General features: G+C 35.4%; 1 protein-coding gene across 2 annotated transcripts in view; it reads right to left on the bottom strand.

Annotated features, from left to right (window-relative positions):
- Positions 1-1,914: 1,914 nt before the first annotated feature.
- The window catches only part of CTNNA3 (catenin alpha 3), a 1,813,915-nt gene continuing 1,788,657 nt past the window's right edge, over positions 1,915-27,172 (bottom strand). The window contains exon 18 of one of the 2 annotated variants that reach the window (XM_023205116.1): positions 1,915-2,565. In XM_023205116.1, the coding sequence (XP_023060884.1) occupies positions 2,278-2,565 (288 nt within the window). In that variant the 3' untranslated portion in view covers positions 1,915-2,277. The remainder of the gene's footprint in view (positions 2,566-27,172) is intronic. The other variant, XM_023205115.1, reaches the window with a different exon arrangement.

Genomic DNA, 27,172 nt, shown 5'->3' on the forward strand with positions numbered 1-27,172 from the left:
AGTTAAGCTGAAAATTTGCCTGGGTTAAAGAGGAGAACTTGTTAACATCTCACCTTGGGTAAAAAGTCATTTTTAACAAAGAGATGGAGGTTACTTGGTAATTGTATAATTTCAAGTTATTTCTGTTCTTGTGGTGTCCAATACTACATGTTCTAAACTCCAACACGTGGAAAGATGATGTTAGGTCAAGTGGACATTAGATTTTCTAAATGAGATGCTTATGATTCTTGCAAATGTGGCTTTAGGAGCTAAGATATACAGCTGGTAGTTTGGTGATTTCAAAAAATTTTTCTATACAGCTGGTAGTTTGGTGATTAAAAGAAAATTGCTCTCTCCACTAAATTATAAATTTATACTTCTATCTGGAACAACGATGTACCACAGATGTCACTCTTGCAGCATCTACACTTAGAGCAGAAAATGATGGCAGCATTTCAATAAAATAGAGATTTTCTTAATCTCTATTTGCCTCAGTCATCTAGATAATTCTGAGAAACAGAGTCATCTGAATTCCCTAATTCCCTTCTTCACTGCCTTTTCTTCTGGGCAGTGCATTCTGTTCAGGAGAACTATTGTAGCCCAGTCTATGGTGCAAAACAGGGAGGAGTTTATTGCCTTCACCTCCTAGGAAGTTTTACACTGAGCTCAGGCAACCCAGCTACTGGGAAGATTGAAATAATTCTTTACAAGAAATGTAACATTTCCTGCATAATTAATAATGACCTATTAAATAGATCCTTTTTTTCCCACACCATTATGCTTAAGATTCCACACATATTATACTGTCAATATTTATGCTTTCATATGTTTCATGCATCCTTTCACCCAAACCGGTTCTCCTAATATCAACTGGTATTGTATGTGTAAATTTTTTTCTTATCAATCTAAGATTACATTGTTGTTGAGACAACTCTCATCAATGGCAATGTTTTACAAGTAAAAAGTTACAATGCAATACTATTATGATAACATAGAATAGAAAATGATTTTTAAAGTCTGTGAATCAGAACTCTATGAATGAGAAAAAGTGAAAACAAAACTTATGGCCTACAAAGAGTTTCTGTTAAGGACATTTTGTGAAAGACAGAGAGAGGCAGGTTGTCAGGGGAGAGAAAAAGAGAGGGGGAATGAGACAGAGAGGTACACTAGACTCTAAGACTATTATGAAGTTCATTATGAACTCAACTAGGAATGAACACAGTGACTGGAGTTATAAAGTGCCTCCAGCGACTTTTATTTAAAAGAACGATATTAAAATAACTCCAGCTACATTGCCATTAACTTTGCTTCATAGTTCAATGTTACAATTCATGCAGTTATATTTTACTCAATGCCAAAAGGCTTTTCAAACTGGCATTTTCCTTTTAATTACAATTGCAAGCTGATACAAATGTATTTTTAGTGTTTGTAAGAATAGGGTCATACAGAACTTACACTTCTGTTATTATTAATATAACTCACTGTGGGATATAGTTTGTGTCTCATTTCCCCAGTGGGTGGTAACTCTTCTTTCATGTATGTATTCGGATAGGCCTAACACTCAAAAGTACAGAATTTTCTAACACATTGGAAACCCAAAAGGTGCATATGTGGCATCAGAACTCATTGTAACCTTTATGATGTTAAGAAAACATTTCATTAATAACCAAGGTTGACCTTCAAAATCCAGCAAGTAGCCTATTTAAATTTGATTAGTTTATAATGGATGTTAACCTAATAAGTTGACAATGAGTACAGCTATCTAGAGATTAAAAGGTTGTTTTTTAGCTATGGCAGGAATCATACATTTCTGCCAGGTTAATGCCAGGTTAGATCAGGTAAAGAAAGCATGGAGATTAAATGAGAAAATATTTTATAAAAGTCTTTTGTTTCTATTAAAAAACCAGGTCAGGAGCTCATGTTAGTGTTTTAATTCAAGATAAGGATGATAAGTGTACTTGAAGTATTATAGATAAACAGGACTCTCTTGCATCTCCTGTGTTTATTTGTTAACAAATAGTAGATAATCTTTATGATGGGAAAGACTGAATGACACATGACAATTCCATTCATTCAACAAGCAAATATTAATTAACTGTTAGGTGCTGACCATACAGAAATGACAATGACATGATCCCAAATATATATTGCTTATGTTGATTTGGCGCCCAATATTTTATGTTATTTGTGAGTTAAACACCAAAACTTAGTGAAATTACAGAACTTCTTAAGTATAAAATAAAGCAGTGTGGTTAGCCAGGATTTTGTCATATAGGCACTATAGGTAGAATAGTGGTTTCAGTAGATTTGTCTTCCTCTAAATTCACTCATGACTTGAACTGGATGGATTTTTTTCTTTGCTGAGCCTCGTCTGACAGCTGCACACGTTTCCTCTGGCTTCTCTCTTTTAATCAAGGGTTTTTTTGCAGGAGCCTTCATTCTCCACATCACAACTGGGTGTCGGGGCCCAGCAGGACTCTGGATTCGGATGATCTTGGTTGAGGCAATGTAAGACATTTTCACTGTTTGCACTACAGCATTCATTAAATTTTTGGCTGCTTGGATCAGGGAGGTGACACTGTCCAACTGTAGGGGAAAAAAAAAGGAAAAAGAGCTATTACTCCAGAATGCAATTAAGAATTTAAGAGATTTAATGTTGTAGAAGCCAAAGAATACCACTTTGCTTTTACCTCAGAAATGAATGAGTTAATCATTTTATACAACTATGTATAGTTATCTACCTCAATCAATACATCCATTTTTGATCAGTTATCTATTTATCTGATACATCAATTGATGCACAGTCTATCTTCTAAGATGATATCATAGAGAGATTAATTTCTTTCTCTTGGCTTTCAGTGATATCATGTAAATTCTTCAGGGCCCCAATCCACATAATATCACAAGGCCAGATGGTCACTCTTTCCTTTGTAATGGATCTTTCTATTTCCAGGAGATAATCCTGAGCTCTTTCTGTAAGACAGGATTATCTGCAAGAAAATCTATAAATAATTTCATATGAACAACAATTGAAAATTCTCCTCAGGGAATAGTTTAAGATAAATATCATATATACATTAGGTAAAGACATGCATATATACTAGTCTCTTTCTTGACTATTTCCCAAATAATTGCACCTAAAAGGGTCTCTTTTGTTTTTAAACACAGAACTCTTATTTTATCCTACAGTATTTTAAAATAAAATTGGGGCTCTATAATCAAATGAAATTGAGTTTAAATTTCAGGTCTGTCATTTGGTGACTTGGAAAAATCATTTAACCACTTCTGCCCTAGTTTTTTCACTATTAAAAAGAAAAAAAAAAGCAAGCATGTCTATTAAAGGAAAAGTAATACATGTAAATAAACTAGTACAGTAACTGCCAAATAGTTGATTTTTATTAAATATTGTTTTCTTTTTTTGCTATGAAGACTGACAAAATTGCTTAATGGTAAAGATGCATTAATGAGATTTAAAAAACATTTTTCCACATGATTCTGTTTTTGTTATATTTTCTGGTTTGGGTACATAAGCAATCTCAAGGAAAAATGAAATGGTATTCCTAGAATCTTACAAAATACCTTATAACTAAGCTAAGCTGATTTTTTTTTTTTTTTTTTTTTTTTGAGACAGAGTCTCCCTGTTGTCACCCTGGTTGGAGTGCAATGGCATGATCTTGGCTCACTGTAACCTCTGCCTCCCAGGCTCCAGCAATTCTCCTGCCTCAGCCTCCTGAGTTAGCTGGGATTATAGGCACCCACCACCACACCTGGCTAATTTTTGTATTTTTAGTAGAGATGGGGTTTCATCATGTTAGCCAGGCTGGTCTCGAACTCCTGACCTCAGGTGATCCACCTGCCTCAGCCTCCCAAAGTGCTGAGATAACAGACATGAGCCACCGCGCCCAGCCAGTTGATTCCTTTTTATACAACCAATGTCTCTTCCATTATTTTAGTTTGGCAGATTGTCATCCACCGCCAACTCATACAGGAAGATGTGCCTCCACTCTCACCCCTCTGTGATGCGTGCTGTCAGGATTGAGACTCACACACTCGCTCTGTAGTTACTAAAATCCATCAGCAGCTGCCTGGCCTGAGTTGTCTGCCTTTGCTGTTCGAGGAGTCTCTTCTCACATACCGAATAAATGAGCAGAGGAAAGGAGAAAGCTGAGGTTATGTGCCTGGAGCAGTGGTCTAGCTGGCTGCTTCCTGGGAAAGGAATTTAATTAGCTCTATTATATGCCAAGCCTGAAATCCTTGAAAAGGTAACAGCAAAAAATATGTAATGTGAAAGGCAATAATACTTGGCAACTACACATCTTTAAGTCTTTTTACTTTTTGAAGCCAGAAATGTAAAATCTGTGCATGTGGCAAGAATGGCAAATGTTTTACAAACATGAAAAAGGATTTCATGAAGCACTCAAATGTATTTTGGAGGACATTTGGAGCTTCTGAATCTGTATACAACTTAAAAAAATACTAGTCTTTGAATAGAATACCACATTTGTTATTAAATTATTTCACAGACAGATTGTAAGTTAAAATCTGTCTTTTAATAATTAAACCTCCTGGACTCCAGGAGGTTTTTGTTAATTATGTTGATGGGCTAATTATTATAAGGGGTTTCCAATCCCATCACAGAAATAAGCCAGTTTTTCTAAATGGGGAGATAATAGGAGTACTGTTGAGAATCCTTGGTAATGCTGTTGCTCAAACATGAAAATATTGGATTTTTCCCAAGGGTTCTGCACCATCACAAAGTCATTCATGGAAGCAGGTCCCAAGGACCTCCTGTCATTCAGGATTTCACCAGTAACTTTGGTCTTACCTAAAACTTGCATTATCCTTTCTTCCTTTTAACTCTGAATTTTGTCTTATACACTGTATTGATTTTATCGCTTTTTGATTTTTTTTCACGTAAGTGGTATCATCTATCAACCAGCAGTGCAGGGAGGATGTTGAAATTCCATTTATGCCCAAAGTGTGAAAACTGGCTTGTCTTCTTTCCTCACTGAATCAACAAATCCCTGCCTGTGCTATTGTGATCTTTTATTCTGGCCTCTCCCAAATCCTCTGATTTTTAAAATTCTAAATGGTTATAGTAAAATCTTCCCCACTCGACTCAGGAAAACCACCAGACAAATTATCCCTCTAGTTTTGCAGACGGATAGGACAGTTACTGAAAGAATATAGTTATTTCATGAGGAACTCTTGTAGAACACTGTATGAAGATCTTTGAGGTCTAAGAACTATGTGCATTACGATGCACCTACCAGCTACCAGTTAAATCACAGGCTCCACAAGCAATGGGCAAAGTCAAGTCTAGCTAATGGTAGAAAATTGTATTCAAGGCCCAAGCAGTGTCTCAGGCCTACTCGTAGAGAATAACAATGCACAATTTAATGCCTGCAAAAAATTATTAAACATCGTTTCATCCAGATCTACTTTCATGAAAAATCCTTCAAGGGAAAAATTCAATAGGATCCTCTCTGTAAAAACAAAGGCAAATTTGCACAAGGTAATGCACTACTTTTGGGTCTGTGTTCAATTTATTTGAACAAAATTTTCTGAACTTCCCAAATGTACCTGTGCAAGACAAGAATGTTAATTTATTCTAAAGGCCTGGTGGAGCAAAACAACCGACTATAAAACTCAGATCCTTAAACTCTTTTACTATTACAAATCACTTTTATTAACTGAAAAATCTTTCAGTGAAATATAACTTGAAACATTTACCATAGAGGAGACTCTTTTTCTTAACATCTGGTAACATTCCTCTCTGATCTGGATGAGGTGTTTCTGACCAAGGTATCAATTAGGAACAGTAATGTCATCCAAGTCCCTCGGACCTCCTGGAGTTATGTTTAAATATCTGCATACTGTCACATATAAAGAGCTTCCCTTCCGGAGGAAGGACAATATTTTAAATAACTTTCAAAGAGAATTGTGTTCTAAATTGCAGGCCTCTTTCCTATATTAATTTGATGTCTACCATTTGCCACGATAAATAGGAAGATAGCCATTCTTCTGAGGCAGACATCTTGTACTTACTCTCATAGCACTGGTACGGTTTCAAAACAACCGAGTCTGGGCCGGGTGTAGTGGCTCACGCCTGTAATTTTAGCACTTAGGGAGGCAGAGGCAGGGGAGTCACTTGAGCTCAGGAGTTTGAGACTAGCCTGGGCAGCATGGAGAACTCCTGTCTTTACCAAAATTACAAAAAAAAAATTGCCAGACATGGGCGTGGTGGCATGTACCTGTTGCCTCAGCTACTCGAGAGGCTGAGGAGGGAGGATCACTTGAGCCCAGGAGGCAAAGGTTGCAGTGAGCCGAGATCATGCCACTGCACCCCAGCCTGGGTGACAGAAAAATAATCTGCATCAAAAAAAGAAAAGAAAAGAAAAGAAAAAATAACAGAACCTGATAGTCTATTAATGTCATAATACGCTACTCAATATTGTCTATGCCCAAACATAAATCAATAAGTTCTGCCTCATTTTTTTGTTATCTAGATGGATAAATGATTATGTTCAATTAACTCTTATGCTAATTATGCAATGTGTTTTGCAAACAACCCAAATAATGCCAATTTAAATAGAATACTGTTAAATATTATCCTATATAAATCTTAGCTGCTTTTATTACAGTGTCTCTTCTGTGCTTTGTGGTATTATATAGGTTTCAGTTTAATAATGGTACAAATTGGACCAATTCTACAGATAAAGGGCTTGTTCTTGAAAACATGTCAATAGTCATTTACTACAAAAAGGTGGGGTTTAGCAACAATAAAATACATTTTCTGTTTCCTCATAAAATGTCAACATTTTGTCCATGTAAGCAGTTTATATAGAACGTCTGGATCTTTTCACAAAAACACTAAATGCCTATAAATCCTTGACAACTATGTCGATTTGGAATGTCTGCTAGCAAACCCTTGCCAAAATCCTATTGTAATTAGTGATAGCTAAGAGGAATATTAAAAAAGACATGGTACATATTCCTTCTTTTGCTTTTGGAAGTTTCTCACCGAGATTGTGTCAAAACACTAGAATGCTTTCTACTCTAGGACACTAGTCTCTAACTCCTTATAGTTTGGATTCAAGACCATTACCAGAAAAATACCTTGCATGAGGATTCTAAGCCTATGTGAACCTCAGTTCCACTGGTGTGGATCTCACTTTCTTGCACCTGGTCTGTCACCTGGGAAAGCAGCTTCCCAATCACGTGGCAGTGTGAACTGCCATGCCAACTGCTTCTTCTGAGACTCCTGCTGAGAGAAAAGCCTGATGCTGCTGAGAAAGATACATGTTCTGTCCAGTAATCTTTTTTGGTAAATTGGTACCAAACGTAGCCTATGATCTTATGAGTCTCAAGGTTTACCTGAATTCAAAGACCCCTAGTGGATGTTGGCCCTGCAAAAAAGCAATTTTTGAAAGACAAATGTTAAGAGTTTGGTTCCAAGTATAAGAAGAGCTTAAAATAATTGCTAATATCTATTATATGCTGTAGTATGTAGTTGACATAAATTAACTCTTAGCAACCCTATGAGGTAAGAACTATTATTATCTTCATTTTATAGAGGAAGAAACAAAGGAACTGGAAGGTCTGGTGATGCTCAAAGTAACACAGATATTAAATAGGAGGGCTGGAATTTGAACCAAGTAAGTCTTGTTTCACTCTGTGTTTTTTCTCATTGCATAACCCTGCCTCCAAGAATATGCTACTTCCAATATGTGATTATTTTTCTATATCAAATAGTTAAATAAATTATACTAACATTAATAGAGTGTCTAAAATTTTAAAGTTGACTACCCAACAACTCTGCTTTTAAGAAGTTTGCTCTTATTTTTGTAATGCATATTGCTACCAGGAGCAATGAGAGTATTTTATTTGCCACGGCATTTTGCTAGGATTGTGGTTTGAAAATTTATATACTAATTTCCAAGTTGCATTTTTTTGGAAGAGCAAATAGAAATATTCAGTCATCTTATAGGCCCCAAAGCATTTAAAGACATTTAGATTAAGACTATGTCATAAGAAAACATTTTTAAATTTTAAAATCTGGGTTTCAGTAAACATATCAATAAGACAAAGAAAAACCATAAACAAGTCACATTATAGGTTCTAGGACATGGAAGTACATAACATTTATCTTTAAATCTTTTAAATGTGCCAGTATAAATACAATCCTGATTAACCAAACTTTTTTTTTCTTATTCTATAATAAAATTAAGTCACCTTGTTTGCTTGGTTTTGCAACAAATAACAGGATTTGATCCTAGGACTCCAGAGTTTCTTTCCAGTGTAGTTATTTTTAAAGTTGCATTTGTTCATTTTCACACTACTATAAAGATACTACCCAAGACTGGGTTATTTATAAAGGAAGGAGGTTTAACTGACTCACAGTTCTGCATGCTGGGAGGGAGGTCTCAGGAAACTTGCAATCATGGCAGAAGGGGAAGCAGGCACATCTTACATTGCAACAGGAGAGAGACAGCAAACAAGAGCGGGGAAAACTGCCTTATAAAAGCATTGATCTCGTGAGAACTCACTATCACAAGAACAGCATGGGGGAAAGTGCCTCCATGATCCAGTCACCACCCTCCCTCAATATGTGGGGAATTACAGTTCGCTCCTTCACACTTGGGGATTACAACTGAAAATGAGATTTGGGTGAGGACACAAAGCCTAACCATATCAAAAATACTGAGTTAAACTATTTGGAAATGAAGTTAGCAAAGGCAGTGTCAAAGGGCATATGTATATGTAATAGCAGATTACAACTGACAGTATAAACTATTTATAAAAAGACTTAAGAATATTTGTAGTCTTTCTAACTTATAGGTGCCATTTGCACCTCAAGATTGATCTAATGGTAGTAGTTTTACACCACAGTAAATGCTTAAATACATTTTCTTTAACCAAAATGCATTAAATTATTCAATGTTTTTATGATCTACTCTGAATGTCTCTTTTAAGAGCTAATTTTATCCCAATACTGGCTTTATACATTCTTTTGTTTCTGAACAGATTTTTAAAAGAATGGTCAGCATTGAGAACATTCTCTCTTTTCAGATGCATTCAAAAGTGCTAAACAGCCAGGGTGGCTTCATAGGCAAATCAGATAAGGAGCTTTGCTAAATCCAGGCAAAGTGGAGTTACATCTCCAAATTGAAATTGTCAAGCTTCTAATTAAATTGAGAAGGTAGTTCATTTTTTTGGATATGAATAATCATTCCAATGGACCACTGATATAATTGGCACAGAGATTTGTCCATTGTCAATGTTCTGTTAGAATGTGACAACAAAAGACAACAACTTAAGTTGAAAGGGGAGAAATCAATGCATGAAATAACTAAAAGAAAAGTAAATGTAACACTACAGAAAGGGCCAGAGATAAAAGGAAATATGACATTTATTCAGTTATAATCTCATCCTGTCAAAAAGCAGCTTTAAGATGCTTTTTTTCCTAAAGCTAATTTTTTTTCTAAAGGAGACACTCCAGGCCAGAAACATTTTATACCCCCTTAAAAAGAAATAATCACAAACAATGCCAATTCAGGTGGCTACTCAGAATGCCTTTTACTTTTATTTAAAATGACCTATTACAAAAATATATACATTGGTAATAATCATAATATTTAGCTATCCTTCAACCATGTTGACTTAAGGCAAATGCTTAGCTGAAGAACCAATTTTCCAAAATATTACAGCCCTAATTAAACAGATTCAGAAAGATTAGTATATTCTTTCCCACGTAGAGTCAGCAAGAGTGGGTTAGGTATGGCATGGTTCTCTCAACATCAATGTTTCAACCTCAACCTTAGCTTCCTCTTCTCAGCACCATCAATCAGGACACTGAGATCTGCCCTCTCCATAGCGGGCTGTGTAATAATATTAAACCTTACATCTTGATTATGCTTCAGGATCTATGAGCTAAAAGTAACAAAGCACCAACCTCCATCCTTGATCCTACACTTAGGTCTTTCAAGACCAGAAGCAAGGAACAACTAGGCTGTGTGAAGCTAAAAGGCCAAATGACATTAGTTTTACAACCCATGCAGAGCTTCCAGACCACAGATGTTTTCACATACCTATAATTTTCAACTCTTTCAATCTTGATTATTCTACCATTTTGATAATATTTGGCAATATTTAATATTAGCTCACTTTTCTCTCTAGTACAGATGTCTTGCAGAACAGAATTATCCATTTCCCTAACACTGAGCCAAAGGTGACTGTCTACCATTTTTAGAGAATCCCCTTGTATTAGTTTGTTCTCATGCTGCTAATAAAGACATACCTGAGACTGGGTAATTTATAAAGGAAAGAGGTTTAATTGAATCACAGTTCCACATGGCTAGGGAGGCCTCACAACCATGTCTTACATGGCAATCAAGGCAAGTAGGAACAAAGTCATGTCTTACATGGTGGCAGGCAAGAGAGTGTGTGCAGAGGAACTACCCCATTATAAAACCATCAGATCTTGTGAGACGTATTCACCATCATGAGAACATCATGGGAAAAACCTGCCCCCATGATTCCATTACCTCCCACTGGGTCCCTCCCATGACACATGGGGATTATTAGAATTCAAGGTGAGATTTGGGTAGGGACACAAAGCCAAACCATAACACCCTCATTGAGCAAATTGGTTTCTAGATAAATTAATGGCCACCAATCTGAAACTAACAGACAATGCATCTGTGTGTTTTTAGCTAATTCTTGTATCCATTCTACCCAAACACTAGCCTAAACTACTTTCATCAAACCTCTAGCCCCTCATATTCCTACTTGTTCTGCAGACTACTTCGCTTACAACAAATATTAAATAAGCAAACAAACAACAACAATAAAATCGAAACAGTAAAAATGAAACTGCCCCCAACCTTTATCTTTCATTCTTATCCATTTCTATTAAAATGAAAATTATCTGGTTCTCTTCCTCTCTACCTTCTTGCGGACTTTGCACATTTAATAATTTCTTTCTTCTAATATATCTTTTTTGTTTTTTGAGATGGGGTCTTGCTCTGTTGCCCAGGCTGGAGTGCAGTGGTGTGATCTCGGCTCACTGCAACCTCTGCCTCCTGGGTTCAAGCAATTCTCGTGATTCAGCTCCCCAAGGAGCTGGGATTACAGGTGCATGCCAACATGCCTGGCTAATTTTTGTGTTTTTAGTAGAGACGGGTTTTCACCATATTAGCTAGGCCCATCCCCAACTCCTGACCTCGGGTCATCCGCACACCTTGGCCTCCAAACTGCTGGGATTACAGGCATAAGCCACCGCACTCAGCTCTTCTTTTAATATATCTTTATTGTATTCCTTTCTACTGACTTTTTCACTGTAGTATTTAAATGTTTATGAAACCATATCTTAAAACATAGCCAGACTTACTAAAAGGTTATCTATTATCCCTAAAAATATTTTCCTCACTTATCATTTCTTAAGCAATCTGATTCCTTTCATATAAATGCTTCCCCTTCATATATATGCATGTATATACATATATAAATGACACATATATATCAATATGTGATAGGCTTGTAATCAGACATTTTATATATTAATATGTAATGTATGCTAGATGTATTATATATAATAGATTACATATATGTTAAATATATAACATATATGTGAAATTATTCAATTGGTAACTCTGTAGAAGTGTTTTCTTTCAGTTAAATCACATTTATCAGATCAATTAATTCTCATTCTTGAATACTTAATTACTTATAAATATCACAGTTTATTTATCCATTTGACTATTAATAGGCTTTTAGGTAGTTTGGAGCTACTTAAAATATATAAATAAAAAATAAATAGGAACTTATGAATATTCTAGTATGTGTCTTTTGGTGAACAAATATATACAATTTTATGAAGTATGTACCTGAGAGTGCCATTGTGGAGTTATGAAAATGCATATATTCTGTTTTATTGGATAATTCCAGTGATTTCCAAAGTGCTTCTGCAAATTTATATTTCTAGTAACAATATATGAATGTTCTAATTTTTTTTTTTTTTTTTTGAGACAGAGTTTTACTCTTGTTGCCCAGGCTGGAGTGCAATGGTTCAATCTCGGCTCACTGCAACCTCTGCCTCCCAGGTTCAAGCGATTCTCCTACCTCAGCCTCCCAAGTAGCTGGGATTACAGACATGCGCCATCACACCTGGCTAATTTTGTATTTTTAATAGAGACGGGGTTTCTCCATGTTGGTCAGGCTGGTCTTGAACTCCCGACCTCAGGTGATCCGCCTGCCGCGGCCTCCCAAAGTGCTGGGATTACAGGCTTGAGTCTTCCAATTTTCACACATCTTCATCTACACTTTTTTCCCCATATTTTTCACATTAGGCATTTTTGCAAGTATGTAGAGCTATTATATTGAGATTTAATTGGCATCTTATTAATTGCTAATGAAGCTCAGCATATTCTCCTATGGTTAGGGCTTTGACTTGCACATACTTTGTTCAATTCAATTTTTAATAATCCTTATATGTTCTTCTATAGTCTTTCAGATTTTCTATGTATGGAAGCATACCATCTGTGAATAATGACAGCTGTATTTTCTATTTTTCACTTATTTTTTCTTTTTGTTCTGTATTATTCCACTAGACAGAAATGCCAGTATACAAGTGAGGATACAAGGTATTTTGGGAGAATGATTTCAATATGCTATCATTGATTTTTTTAGTTAACTCACGTATTAAATGAGTTTTTAAAAAGTTTTCTAGTAAATGAGGACTTACCAGTCTTCCTTTTACTACTGATTTCTAATGTAAAGTACTATGGTGATTAAAGAATAAACTCTGAATGATTTAAAACATTTTATATTTGTGGATGCTTTGTTTATGACATATAGTCAAATGTCGTATGCTTTAGGTACACTAGAAAGGAATGTGAATTTTAGTATTGTTACATCGGTGTTCTATTTATGTCAACTGGTTTCTTTAAGCTTATTAATAGTCAAGATCCTCCCCACCCCAGATATCAGATATCCACAGATCTGCTATAGAGCACTACAGATTAGATATATATTTACTATAGTTGTATATAAATGGAATTCTATGGTATGTAATTTTTTGTGTGATGTTTCACATGGCATTACATCTGTAAGCTTCACATATGTTGCTGCATGTACCAGTAGTCTCTTTTATTTATTGCTGAGAAGTATTACATTTTATACATATACTGCAATTTGTTAATTCATTATCTTTGTGACTGGCATTCGGTTTATTTCTTTTGCTATAACAAATAAAGTTGTTATGGCATTATTGTACAACTATTTTGTATAGTATGTTTTTATTTCTCTTGGGTAAATAACTAGAAGTAAAACTATGTTCTGTTGTTAAGTATGCATCTAACTTCATAAGGAATTAACAAACTGTTGACCAAAGTTATTTTGCCATTTTGTATGAGCATTATAGTTATTCTACATTCTCAGTCACACTTGGTATTTTGTACTGGGAAATATTACTTATATAAATTGTAGAATCATTAAGTGCAGAAACCACATGCAAAATACTCTCAAAGGTAGACATTAATTAAATTATTCTCTCGTATTCTGCACAAACTGTTAATGTTTTCCAGACATTTCCTACCCTCACTCCATCTACCAGGAGGTTTCTGGCCTCTAGACATGGCACAAAAACCCTTGATCAAATAATGTTTCTCATTATTTATGTTTAAAACTCAGAATGCAAATCTGTTGGAAGTCATGCTTGTCAGAAAGTCCCAAAGTCCCAAATTCTCACTTTTAGATTAATATTTCTCTTAAAAACTTTAACTTCTTGAGAAATATGTCTTATTGGCATTGGCCCAAGAATAAAACATCAGTTTTATAGTTGACAACGTATATTTGAATCCCAACTCTGCCACATTCTAAATACAAAGCCTGGGGAGAAAGCTATTAGCATATCTGGGCCTCAGTTGTTTCCTTTCAGCATAATTGCAATACAATTGTATTGGTTATTATCAGTATTGGTTATTAAGATTTAATGTGATCACAGCTAATCTTAGATTTGTGTATACACATACACGTGCACATAAATGAAGCTACAGCTATTTTTTTTTTTTTTTTTTTTTTTTTTTTTTTTTTTTGGAGATGGAGTCTCCCTCTATCACCTAGGCTGGAGTGCAGTGGCGTAATCTTGGTTCAGTAAGGTCAGCTCAGTTAATTACAATCCTTTCGGTGAGTGGATCAGTCAGAGCTCAGTAAAAAAAACAGAAACTACTCTAGGTGCCTCAAGCATGGAATTTAACACAAGAAATTAATTATATGGGCAATGGAAAAACTAAGAAGCCAAATGTAAAGCAACCCTCACCTCACCATCAGCCTAAGCTGTTACCATCCTGGTGCTGAAGGAAATGGAGAAGATGAACCCATGCCAAGTAGATAAACTAACACAAATAAATGATTGCTTGTCAGCAGTCTGTCAATTGTCTCCCACTGGTTAACCCTAGCTGAAAATCAGTAAGTAGTCAAAACATCTTGACTAGGAAAATGTTCTGAGGGTAAAAGTAACCATGACTAGCAAAATGGATTTTTAGCCTGAGCATGCATATCCCCTCATTTTTAGTAGGTCTTGATTTGATTCTTAAAATCTCATAGTACTTAATATTTTTATTTCTGTGATTATAATATTGAATATGCTTAAAAAATAAAGTTCACACATTTGTTCTCTCATTCAAAGAAACGTTTATACAAAATCAACATTTTGTATAAATGTCGTCTTCTCTACCTCTATCTCTAGAAAAAAAATATGATAGAGGGATGGGGTTTAGCTCTCAGTCCTTTTACATATTCTTGATCTTTAAGATGCTGTTGAACATGCCTATTCCTCTCTTTACAAATTCCAATGTTTTGTTGGGAAAATAGAGGCTGCAAGAGCAAGGGGATGAACAGATCAATTTTAAATTAATACTTACATACATAAGTATATACACTGTACATGTTTATATACAGAATATGGTTTTCTGATTTTCAAATAAAATATCAGCTTCTCTATTTGTTTGAAATACAGCTGAAGTTTTGCCACATGTTGAAAATTTCTTTCATGACCCAGCTTTTTTAGGGGCTTTAAGATTCAACCATGGTTAACTTGACCCTGTAAACTATGTCATTGGCTCTATTACCAAATTAATAGCTGACTTTCACAATTATCTATAAAGTGAGAGCTATATTGAAAAGATGACTAGCTTTAGACAATTGCAACAACAAAATTCATGATAAAGGAACCAGTTTTCAGGGCTCTTGTGTGCTTTTGAAATGTATATCCTTCTCATAGTCTCATTTAACTGGTAGACGTGGGCACTGTCATGGTGCCTTGCCTGCCATGACTTTACAAATATTACAATATGCACTATGTCAATTGTTTAAATATAGGTTAAGCAGCAGCAGCATTAACTCATACCATTATTGCTTCATCAACACACCGAAAGTAAAGGGAAGCAGATAACAAGACAGAACGGTGCTTTGGAAATTATTCCAGAGATGCCTGGAGCAACAAGGTTGTTATCTCAGACATGAGGCATAGAATATGTCAGGTATAAAAAATACACCCTGAGGAAAACAATTAAAGTGACTGTTTTCTATTTATTTGAGACTCACACACTCTGTAGCTAAGTGAATATCAAAGGTTGGAGAAGGATCCGTGATCGGGAAATATTAAAGAGTTCTGTTCCTGAATTTAGTCTCTCTTCAAATCAGAAATCTCTCTCTTCCTGCCTAGAGTGTCTTATAAAACACAAAACAATCTTCCAGAGTCTTTCTATAGATCAGCACAGCTGTCTGCTCGCTGAGAGGACGAGGTTCAAACACATTTCAGAGCAGCTGGTTGTTGGCTTCCCAGCTGCTTAGGAAACAGGAAATTTTATTGGCAGCAATCCCCAACCTGAAAGCAGTAGGCATCTAAACTAATCCCCAGGCACTGGAATTCGGCAACCAGGAGAAGCATGAAGCCATGTGTGGTTTTTAATCACTATGATGTTGGTCTTTGTGTAACTTCAAAGATTAAAGTCCTCAGGGTTATGCGGGTGACCATGTAAGTGAAAGGGTGTGTGTAAGCTGAAGGGAGGAAGGAAGTAGAGCCGAGGGGTTAAGAATAGGGACTCTGGAGGTAAACCACATAAATTCAAACAAATTCTTTCTCTGAGTCTGTTTTCTCCTCTGTTAAATGGAAAACCAACGACATCTACCTTACAGGGTTGTCAGAAAGACAGAACATGAGGATCCAGATTAATGATATAGCAGAATGGGATGTATATACCCTGTTTCATTGTCATTACTATGATTGTCAAAGGTTTGAAAACAACAATAACACTCCTTTTTCAATTGTAATTGCAAAAACTGAAAGAATGCACAAAGATGAATTTGTAATAATGGCTCCCATTTTGTAAACTTGTGCCAAGACCATATACTTTGCAATATTATCTATAATCCTAGTAACAGTCTCGTGATGTAGGTATTATTTTTTGCACTTATTAGATAAGGTATCTAAGAACTATGACTCAGATAATTTCAGTGCCTTGCCCAAGGTAACACAGACAGTAAGAGGCAAAGCTGGGATTAATTCCAAATCGCCGTAACTCCAAAGCCCTCATTCTCTCAACCATCTTGTGCTGCTACTTTCTTGAGAAGAGGAAACATTTTGTAGCTTAGTGAAAAGATCTCTTAATTGGGATTGTTTTGTCCTGGCTAAGGTCTCCCAACACACTCTTCTTATTCTACCTCTGAATACTTTGCACTAAGATATTCTTCCTCTCTAGTTTGGGAGTCTTTTTAAAATTTTTTAAAAATCCTTGATCATTGAACTTTAATGTCTCCACTCGGTTTTTCTGAATGGCAGTCCCCAGCTTCTCTTGTCCTCCAGAAACATGTGCCAAATGTGATTGCTTGCTCATTCTACCACATCTTAATTGCACCATTTCAAGGGAAAGATTGACTTTTGTGATTAAAAACTGCTTGAAATTCTGGGCAATCCTCATATTAACTGACCCCAATTTTTGAATGTTATATGCCTAATAATAGACTGAATGGTGCATGTATATCTGTGCTTTCCACTTTAGATTCCCTGGGTTTTGTCTTCTCTTTTAAATCTCACTGTTCAATTTGAATATCCATAGATTAAAAAAAAAAAAAAAAATACAACAATGCAATGATAATAGCACAATGGTGACAAAGAAAGAAGAGCATTGTCCTCTAGAACAGAGCTTTTAACCTAGGGGTCCAGACACATTGGTGCACTTCAATTATTTGCGACATGTGTCACAAGATGCAAAATTTGATAGTAATAATAATAGTTCAAATATTGAAATTAGAAAATGTTTTACTGTTTTCTCACAAATTGGAGTGGCTTCAAGGTTATCCCTCTAATTATGCCCTTTTACTCACTTGCATTCTGATATACTTCCTGGAGTAGGAAAGAAAGGGGAAGGGCTAAAGCTAGTTTCCTAGGATTCAAGCTTAGAAGCTCACCTTATTAATACAGTGTTCAGTGAAATGGGCCTACTCATAAGAAATGTGTTCTGCATGTGAATGTGCATCATAGCAGAAAAACAAAAAGTAAACATTTCAAGATTGTCTTCTCTAGGAACCAGAGATTAAGACTAAACAGATTAATTGCCTTTAAGATCTTCCTCATAACACCAGTGTAAAAGAAATGGCCATCGTCTAAGATCCAAGATTCAAGGTCCAAATTATTTTTAATAACCTGTCTTACACATTTAGTAAGTATTCAATTTCATTTTTGTGTATCTTCCACAATATGTTCTGTGGCAGACACTATTTGCCCATTTTTCCTTGATAATGATACCCTGATTTTATTCAGGCAATTAAACCAAACCTGACCTTTTACAACTGATGGATCTAAAGGTGTTTCATGTGACCTAGTCCCGACCAGCTGGGTAGGAGGAAATCTGCTAGAGTGGTTCTGGCACAGAGTCTTTTTGCAAGTCATATAAAGAGAATGCTCAGTCTCTTATTTCTTAAGTGATTGTGTAAAAACATGCAATTTAGAGCTGCTGTATCCATATTGAAATTATGAGGAAACACATAACAGTAAGAAACAAATGATGATAGAGGGAAATGTTAAATAATCCAGATTTAATGGCATTATTAAACTTCGTAATAACCATAATCTGGACTTCTTGTTATGATTTAAGTCATTAATAATAAGATTTGTTACTTGCAACTAAAAGCACTCCTTTTCAAATCCCGTTTTTGCTTCTCTATTTCCAGCCTAAAATAGTTCAGATGAAGACAATGTCATCTGTCTCTTAGATGGGGTTCCACATTCTAACCATCTTGGTAACTTCAGCTGCAGTTGTTTCTCCCCAGCACTATTTGCTTCACATCACACCCATGTTCAAAAATATACGGACTCTCTTTACTCTGGACACTCATGCTATGGGCACTCTGTGTAGCACTGGCTTATCTAACTCCCAGGTCATGACTTTACTTAAGCATGACTAGTCCATTTGCTGTTGCTCGTCTACAACTAGTTGATCCTGCCTTCAAAATTTGAATTCTAAATTATTATTTTATCTATAGAATCACACTCACCCCATTCACATCTATTTCCATCTTTAAAATCCAGAGTTTTGCTGTAATCCCAGCACTTTGGGAGACCAAGATGGGCGGATCACAAGGTCAGGAGATCGAGACCATCCTGGCTAACATGGTGAAACCCCGTTTCTACTAAAAATACAAAAATTAGCTGGGCACAGTGGTGGGCGTCTGTAGTCCCAGCTACTAAGGAGGCTAAGGCAGGAGAATGGCGTGAACCTGAGAGGTGGAGCTTGCAGTGAGTGGAGATCTCGCCACTGCACTCCAGCCTGGGCGACAGAGCGAAACTCCATCTCAAAAAAAAAAAAAAAAAAAAAATCCAGAGTTTTGAAGCAAAGTTTTTATTACTTCAATAAAAACAGTGTTTGTAGGTATGGATCAAATCAACATGGTATTGAGATATTGTTTAACAATTCCCTCAGAAAGAAATACAAAAATATGGGCAGAGAGGTCAATCAAAACAGGAGGATGACACACTGGGAGAATGGCTGCATGGGGAAACCAAAGGAAAGTCCATTTAACGGTAAAAGATCTTGGGCACCAGGAGGTCAGAGTTTTCATCTTAGGTAATCATTGATTGAGTTTTAATATAAGATGGCCATTGACTTTAGGGAGCTCTGTAGCCTTTTAGAGAAAATACTGGGGCTTAGTAGTGCAGAACTCAAAATCTCATAGCCTAATACAAACACAGTAACACTGAGTGAGGAGTCAGCCAAGCAAAGAAGTAGCAGTGCCCAGTGTGTCCATAAGACTGTCCCCTATTCACTCTCATAAGCAGGTGAAATGATGAGAGATGTACAAGCCAGTGCAATTTGAGTTATTCCTGTCCATATAACAAGATATGTATAACACTTGGATCGCTAAGCTCTAGAAAATTTTCAGCTATAGCACTAATCTGTTGTCCTAAGAAACTGTATTTCAACATATCTTCAATCTTTTGAAAAAATCTACCATTCAAAGGAAGAATAAAGAATTTGTTTTGCAAGAAGACGCTAAAATGTGTTTTTGTAGGCTCCCATTATTTCAAGATTTTCAGAGATGGATCTGCCAATATCGTGAAGATAATTTACACTAACTTGCATTTTTTTATTTTATAGTTCTGCTTATAATTGTGTTGATTTATTTGAATTAAGCAGAAACGTTGACAGAGGTAACTTATCCTGTGCTAGAATTTTGGTGATTTGAAAATACTTGTTTTTATTTTTACAGAAATCTTATTCAAAATGTTGCAGTTAAGGAAAACCTCCTCTAGCAGTGATGCAGACAATGCAGTTCAAGTGATGAGAAAATGTGGTGAATGCTAATGTTTTATAGCTTTTAATTATTTTGTCCTTTGAGTTCAACGAAATAGTTGTATATCTTAGGGTCATGGAGAACATTCATTTTGTAAGTGTGTGTGTGTAATTTTTCTTCTTTATTTCTTTGTTAATTTTTAAAATTGACAGATAATATTTTATGTTTTTATGAAGCACAACATGCATTCTAGCTTATGGAAAGGCTTTTGCACTGAATATAGAAGGCTAGAGGTATTTTCAGTGGGTAAGCTTTTATGGATAATGATATGACCAAGCTATAGTGCAGCCTTTATAAATGCATATTTTATTGGAACTGATAAAGAAGTGAGAGGGTCTGTGGAACAGACAGTCAAGAGTTTAGATAATGAGGTTTTTACAACAGCATGGAAAGAAAAGTATCAGTCCTGCTTCTTTGTTCAGATACCTGATGTATCTTGGCTTCGGGCTTTTCAATTTATTGTTCAAAATGCTACCAGGGAAGACAAATGACTACCCCCTGTTGCCTTGTAACAACAGTAAAGCTTTGGTTAGAGAGTTTAGAATTGGACTTAGAAGACAGACTGCGCAAGTTTTTCAAATCCAAATTTGATAATAGATAAATGTTGATTAGGATTCTTTATTTCTTTAAGTTAACTTTCAGTATCTGGTATTACTGTAGTTAGGTGCAAAAGAGTTCTATGAATTTCCAAGTACCACAGTCAAATAATTGTTTTGAATTATATAAAAACATGAAACCAAATATATTTGTGAAATAATACAGTAGTTGTTGCTTTGTATTATCGCTATAAAAGGGGTCTAGAAGTAGGGACTCTTGATGTCATCAAGCTATCTTGACGTCCCTATTACTCTCATTTGGGCCAATAAAAGTATGCATTATTTGTTGGACAGTGTCTACAACTCCAATGAACATTCATATGCTGAAGAATTCCACATCTTCAGCTCTGACATTGGGGTTCCATTATCATATTTCCAATTACCTTTTGGAAATTTACATTTAGATGTGCTGTAAGGACCTCAAATGTAAGCCAAACTTCCTCCCCAGCAGCTTAGCATAATGATTAAGAGTGATTAAAAACACAGACTTCAGAAGCAAATAGTCTATATTCAAAACTTTTCTTGCTACTTATTAAACAAGTAACCATGGATGATTTATTTAATTTTTCTGGGCCTCAGTTTTCGCATCTGAAAAACAGGCATAATAATCATATCTACCTAATAAAGTGGACATGACAATTACATAAATTATAGAGTTATATATTTATCTAAACACTTGTAATAGTGTCTGGCACATACTTACATTAAAAACAGGCACAATAATCATATCTACCTAATAAACTTGTTGACATGACAATTACATAAGTACAAAAACATGATTTTGATAATTACTTTCCTGTTTTACAAACTTCAAAGCAACAATAGTAACCATAGAATAAGTTCAGAGTATTTAGCATGTTATAGTCTCAAACTATGATTTTGCCAATCTTATTTTCCACCAATACAACTTCCTCACCATTTCTTTCTCATAGTAGGAAATGAAAGTCATGCTTCCATTAGTGTAGATGTTTGCCTCTCTTCCAAGAGTTTCTTTCTTGAATTCACACTATTCTTTAAGACTCAGCTTGTTTATTTCAGTCATTTTCCAGGGAGATGATGATGATATCCCCAGCACCATTCTCCTTTTTCAAGTAGTGATCATGACCGGTTTCTTGGTGTACCCTGCTGTATTTTGCCCATATACTGTACTTCTATTATAGCACTTACCACAGTGAAATGCTATTGTCTTGCCCTGATCTTCACTGGGAAAATGAATATAAAACAAAATATATAGGATAAGAAAAACTCTAATTGTACTTGATTGTTGGCTCACATTTAAGTAGTGATTACATTTTTAAAAAGATCCTGGAGAAATGACTATTGTTTTCTTTGATTCTGTGAATCTAATAGATCATAACACTTTGCAAGCAGATTTGGCGTGCCAGAGTAAACAAAGGAAGGGGTGAGAGAAGAATGCTACCTTAATCCAAACAGGTTCAGATGGACTGTCCTGTCCTATATCCAAAAAAACTCAACAAACAAACAAAAACCATGTATTAGTGCTCCTGATGGTGTGTTGATAAGAACTAAGAATGTTAAAAGAGGGAGGCTGCTGACTCAAATATCTTGCAGAGATTTTAAAAGATGTTTAAGGAAAGCAATGATCAGGGTCCATCTCAGTGAGTACGCTGAAGCTGAGGGGAAACAGTTATTCCTGGAGCAAGTTTAGAAAATGAATCCACCTCAGAATTAGGTAGATACTGTATCCTGAAGTATTTGATTCCATTGATACTGGAATCTTAATGCTTTGTTTCACTTTCCTGATTTTGATACTTAAACTTGCTTCATAAGCCTTCTGAAACCAAGGCTACAGGATTGTCTGAATTTAACCTGATGATACCAGGGAAATAACACATAATTATTTCTCCTCTCCTTAGCAGAATTTAAATTCTCTCTCCTCTGTCAGAAAGATGACAAAAAACATGACTCATGTCAAGAATCAATTTGTCACATCTATAACCTTGACACTGTTGGAACTAAGTATATAGTGAGATGACTGGGGACTTTAAGGGTAGAGTCTTGACAGAAAGAAGTCTGATTTATAACCTTTCTCATCTATGAACTTTCCAAAGACTTTCATCTAATGTTCTTCCTGGATCCCAGCCCTGAATTTAGTTAACCTTTGTGGCTGTGCCAATTTATCCACACCTTTGAGTTCTATCTCACCCTGGAATATGGAACCAATCTTGGCCAAAGACAGAGGCCTATAAGGCATCTTTGGCATGTGGCATAACAGTTTAACACTGAGTTATTCTCCTTGCCAGCAGTGTGTGTTAGTGGGCCTATTCAATCCCTTATAATTCAGAGCACAATTATAAGGGATCAAATAGGCCCACTAACTAACACAGCTGGCAAGTAACTGGAATACAGCATAGACTAGTAGAAAGAGCTTTTCAACTGTAAATTGAGACTAAATATTCAATGTACATTTTGACTACTGAATAATTTTTTCCTAGTTACTCAGAGTTTCTGAGCTCAAATTTCTTTGTGCAGTATGCAGGTTGGACTGAATTATTTATAAGGTCCCATTCAGTTCTACAATTTTAAGATTAATAACTGCTACTTTTTCCTCTAGGTCCTTCATAGACCCTTTAAAATCATGACAGATTATATCAGTGACTAGATTTCTTTCTTTAAATTCTTACGTTTAGTTCTTTGATACATGCAAACTGTTTTCCTACCCAAGCATAATAAATATTCTCTTGATTTAATCAAGAGATTTGGGGGACATATTCCTATATTAATATTTTCTCCTATCCTTGACACTTTCTATAAACTAAGTACATCCCAGTTTAGTGTAATTTTTTGAGTCTGTCCTATAACCTGTCGCTAGCCTCTTTGGGGTAACTCTTCTAAACTCTCAATGAACAAGTAAAACATCATCAATCTACATACATTATGCTCTCAAACTACTATTATTGTACTGCAGTTTTTATAATATAAATAATTTGTGTGATTATTTGATGAACTATATAATGATAGGTTTCTTTTGGCTTTAGCAAAATTATTTATAACAAAACACAGTGTGGTGGTATTTTGGGAGAAAGTAACCTGAACACCAAACCTTTTAATCTTGATTAATAAAGAGGACAATATGAAATATCCTGGAAGGGAATTGTATATTATTTATGACAAAATAAATCAAAAGGAATTGAGCAATGGATTTCTCTTAATCAAATCAATATATTTGAGCACCTTCAACTGAAAGAGCAAATAATTAGTAGAATATCCCAACCCAAACCAATCTAATTAATAACTTATTTCAGTTTTCTTGAACTCAATATTTACCTTAACATATAAAGAGCATTTCTGAATCTATAAGAAAGGAAGGCCCTAAACAGTCATTGCGTTGCCAAAATCCATGTGAACTGTACTCTTCAATGTGGAATGTCCCTGTGTCTTGTACTGCTAAGCCAGAAGAAATTTTAAAGTACTAGTCAATATTGTTTCATAATAATTGGGAATTTGGCAGATAGTTATTGAGGGAGGTATGATATTTGATGACCTCTAGCCCCAGATTAGTTTAAAACATTGTTAATCTATAAAATACAGGCATGTTCAGTTCTCACACTTACTCCAACATAAGGGAAAACAGGCAAAACATATCACTTTATTATGTGTTTTTTATATTAATGGCCACTATTCACTCTGATGCTATTATGGATTATGTTGTTCAACCTATACTGACTCTCTCACATCACTGAGCAGAGACTAGATGATATTTGGTACAAATAGAAAAGTAGTAAAATATTTATTCAGAAAACATGTGAGTTCATTTTACTTAGAGACCTGTGATTATACACATGTGGGTTTTAGCAAAAACAGAATTGAGATGCATAGGCCTTTATCCTTGCAGTGAAACAATTTTTTTTTCTGATTTAAAAAATTATATTCTCAGCAATTTAATCTTATACATGGCAAAATGATGAATTTTCAGATTCCCAGTTAAATTTTGGGATTATATCCTGTTCAGAAATCAGCTTGTGAAACTTGCAATGCCATTCACAAAAGAAAATGATATTTTAGATGGTGATATGCTTTCTCAGCCTGTTTATTTAACCCTTCTTGTTTAACTCATGTTGCATGTAAAGTATTTAAGTCATGGTAATCCAGAATGCCACAATAATAATTAGTATTTACTGATTCTTGACCATGCCAAAATTATTATATCCATTATCACATTTAATCCTGAAAATAAAGCAAACAAATCTTATGGATATAGATAAGAAAAAGAAGGTTAATTATCTTTTCCAAGACCACAAATCTTGTCAAACTTTGTAAGCCAATATTTACATAGTTTAAATGCACAGTAAACAGTGTTTACTATGTGCTAAGCATTATTAAATAGCTTTAGATATATTTAAATCATTTGCCATCAGAAGTCTGTACTATAGGTCTTACTATTATCCTCATTTTACAGATGAAGCACAAAGGTCCATAGTCACACATTTTGAAACAAGAGCAGGACCTGCAGCCAGGCAGTCTGGGTCTATGGTCCATGTTCTTAACCATGATGCAATACTGGCTCTCAAAGTCCAGGGCAACCTAAGTATCCAGGTCTACCTGACTCCAAAGCCAGTGCTTATCTTACTACTCACTGCTGTCCCTCTAATGACATGTAGAACAGTTAATGGAATAAGAAAATGCATTCAATATGCCAAGTCAGAATACCTGGAATATTTAAGCTACCCATGTCATTCCTATGGAGAAAATAAAGCCAGAGTCTGCATTTTTCCCCCAGGCTAAGGAAGAGAAATTCAGTTTATTAGAAACAATCCCAAAGACCTGTACTATGAGTTTGTATGGAGAAGGAGGCCCGACTTTGTGCAAGTATAAACTCTGGATTCAGTTCCAAGCTCAGAATGTTACTCTGGTTAGTTCCACTGACTGCTCCCTCCCCCATTTCATTTAGGATCTTGATTAAATTGATTCTGATCTTTCCTTCCCAAATATAACTATGGTCAGTCTTGGAAGATATCCTCCACCTGTTGGAACCTTAATCAAACACAATGTCCTGAAATCTTTTAAAGATGTTTACAACTTGCAACAATGGGGAGAAACAAATGGGTAAAAGTAGCATTTTGAAAAGAATTAACTCTTGTGTATGTCTTATTTCTAGAACTGGTATTTCTGGCTCACTCCATTTTAACAGAGAATGTTCACCTTATATAATTTCCTGCCCAAGCCCTCACCACCCGTTTTGGTTTTTTGTTTGTTTGCTTAAATGGTATACTTAAAATGTATGTTTAACAAAGGTATTTAAAGAGTCAAAGGAGTAAATTTTACTAGATTTCAGAGAAGAACTCTATACTCATCTGTTCACTTTTCATTAAAGCAGGTTTATTTAAAAATCATTAAAATACAATTTAGGGTTGGATGCAAGGTAGGCTCTCTTGTGATGTGGGGAGCAGTTGGAGATGCATTAGAACTTGGGGATGACAGCAAGTAGATTGCCACTGGCAGAAGAATTAAAACAGAAAGAAGCATCCAGGAGGTCAAGATAGGCAGATCATGAGGTCAAAAGATTGAGACAATCCTGGCGAAACTCCGTCTTTACTAAAAATACAAAAATCAGCCAGGTGTGGTGGTGCACAATTGTAGTCCCAGCTACTAGGGAGGCTGAGGCAGGAGAATCGCTTGAACCCAGGAGGCAGAGGTTGCAGTGAGCCAAGATCATGCCACTGCACTCCAGCCTGGTGACAGACCAAGACTGTCTCAAAAAAAAAAAAAAAAAAAGAAAGAAAGAAAGAAAGAAGCATCCATTAGTATCCATACAAATTTATTTTCACTGCCTCTTTTCTTTCTCTTTATAAATATATCTCCTGACCTGAACTTCTTGCAAGAAGTGAGAAACAGGATTTGGGTAAGAGAATAAGAATGGAAAAAATATTTTGCATAGACAAATTTTGTATTGCTAAGCTAAAATCAGTCATTTATTTATACTTAAAGAATCTCTAGGCTTGTGAGACAGTAAAATGCTCTGGTTAGGAGTACAAGCGCTGGAATCAAAAAATCTAGATTTAAAATTGGATTCCACAATATACTCATGGTATTACATCACGGACCAGTTCCTCAAGTTTTGCCTCAGGTTTTAATTTGCAAAGTTGTGGTAAAACAACAGACATTGCATACAATTATTATAAAGATTAAATGAAGTAGAATACATAAAGAACTTAAAACATTTTCTGATATATAACAAGCATTAGTAAGGATTCATTTTTGTTATTGTTGCTTCTGTTGATAATAGTTATATCATTTTTAATAAGCATTGTGATCCAAATGCAGGGATAATAGCTTTACACAGAGGATCTATACAAAGCACAACTGTACATATACCCTCAAATATTACTGCTAGGATCCTCTAAAGGAAGTAATATTATTTTCTGAAGTGACATAGGACAAACAAAATCCCCAACGCCATTACATCGAACCTATTTCCTGCATGCAGCTAGCAAGGTGAATGGTAGGGTAGGGAAGCATATCTTTCTATCAATATTTCCATTTACCCTGACATGTGGACGCATGGACACAGACAAGATGGGAACCCTGAAGGGTTCAGGCATCATAGGTCCCTACTTTATGATTCAATTTCATCTTTAGGACAGGAACCTCTTTACAAAGTATATGGGTGAACTTTGGAGTCAGTAAGCAGCGAAATAGTCCCCCAGTTTTATCTTAGAATCGGTATGTAAACATGAGCAAATTATTAACCTTTCATAAGACATAGCCCTCATTTGTAAAAT

The sequence above is a fragment of the Piliocolobus tephrosceles genome, chromosome 9, assembly GCF_002776525.5.
Source record: "Piliocolobus tephrosceles isolate RC106 chromosome 9, ASM277652v3, whole genome shotgun sequence".
Classification (NCBI taxonomy): Eukaryota; Metazoa; Chordata; class Mammalia; order Primates; family Cercopithecidae; genus Piliocolobus; species Piliocolobus tephrosceles.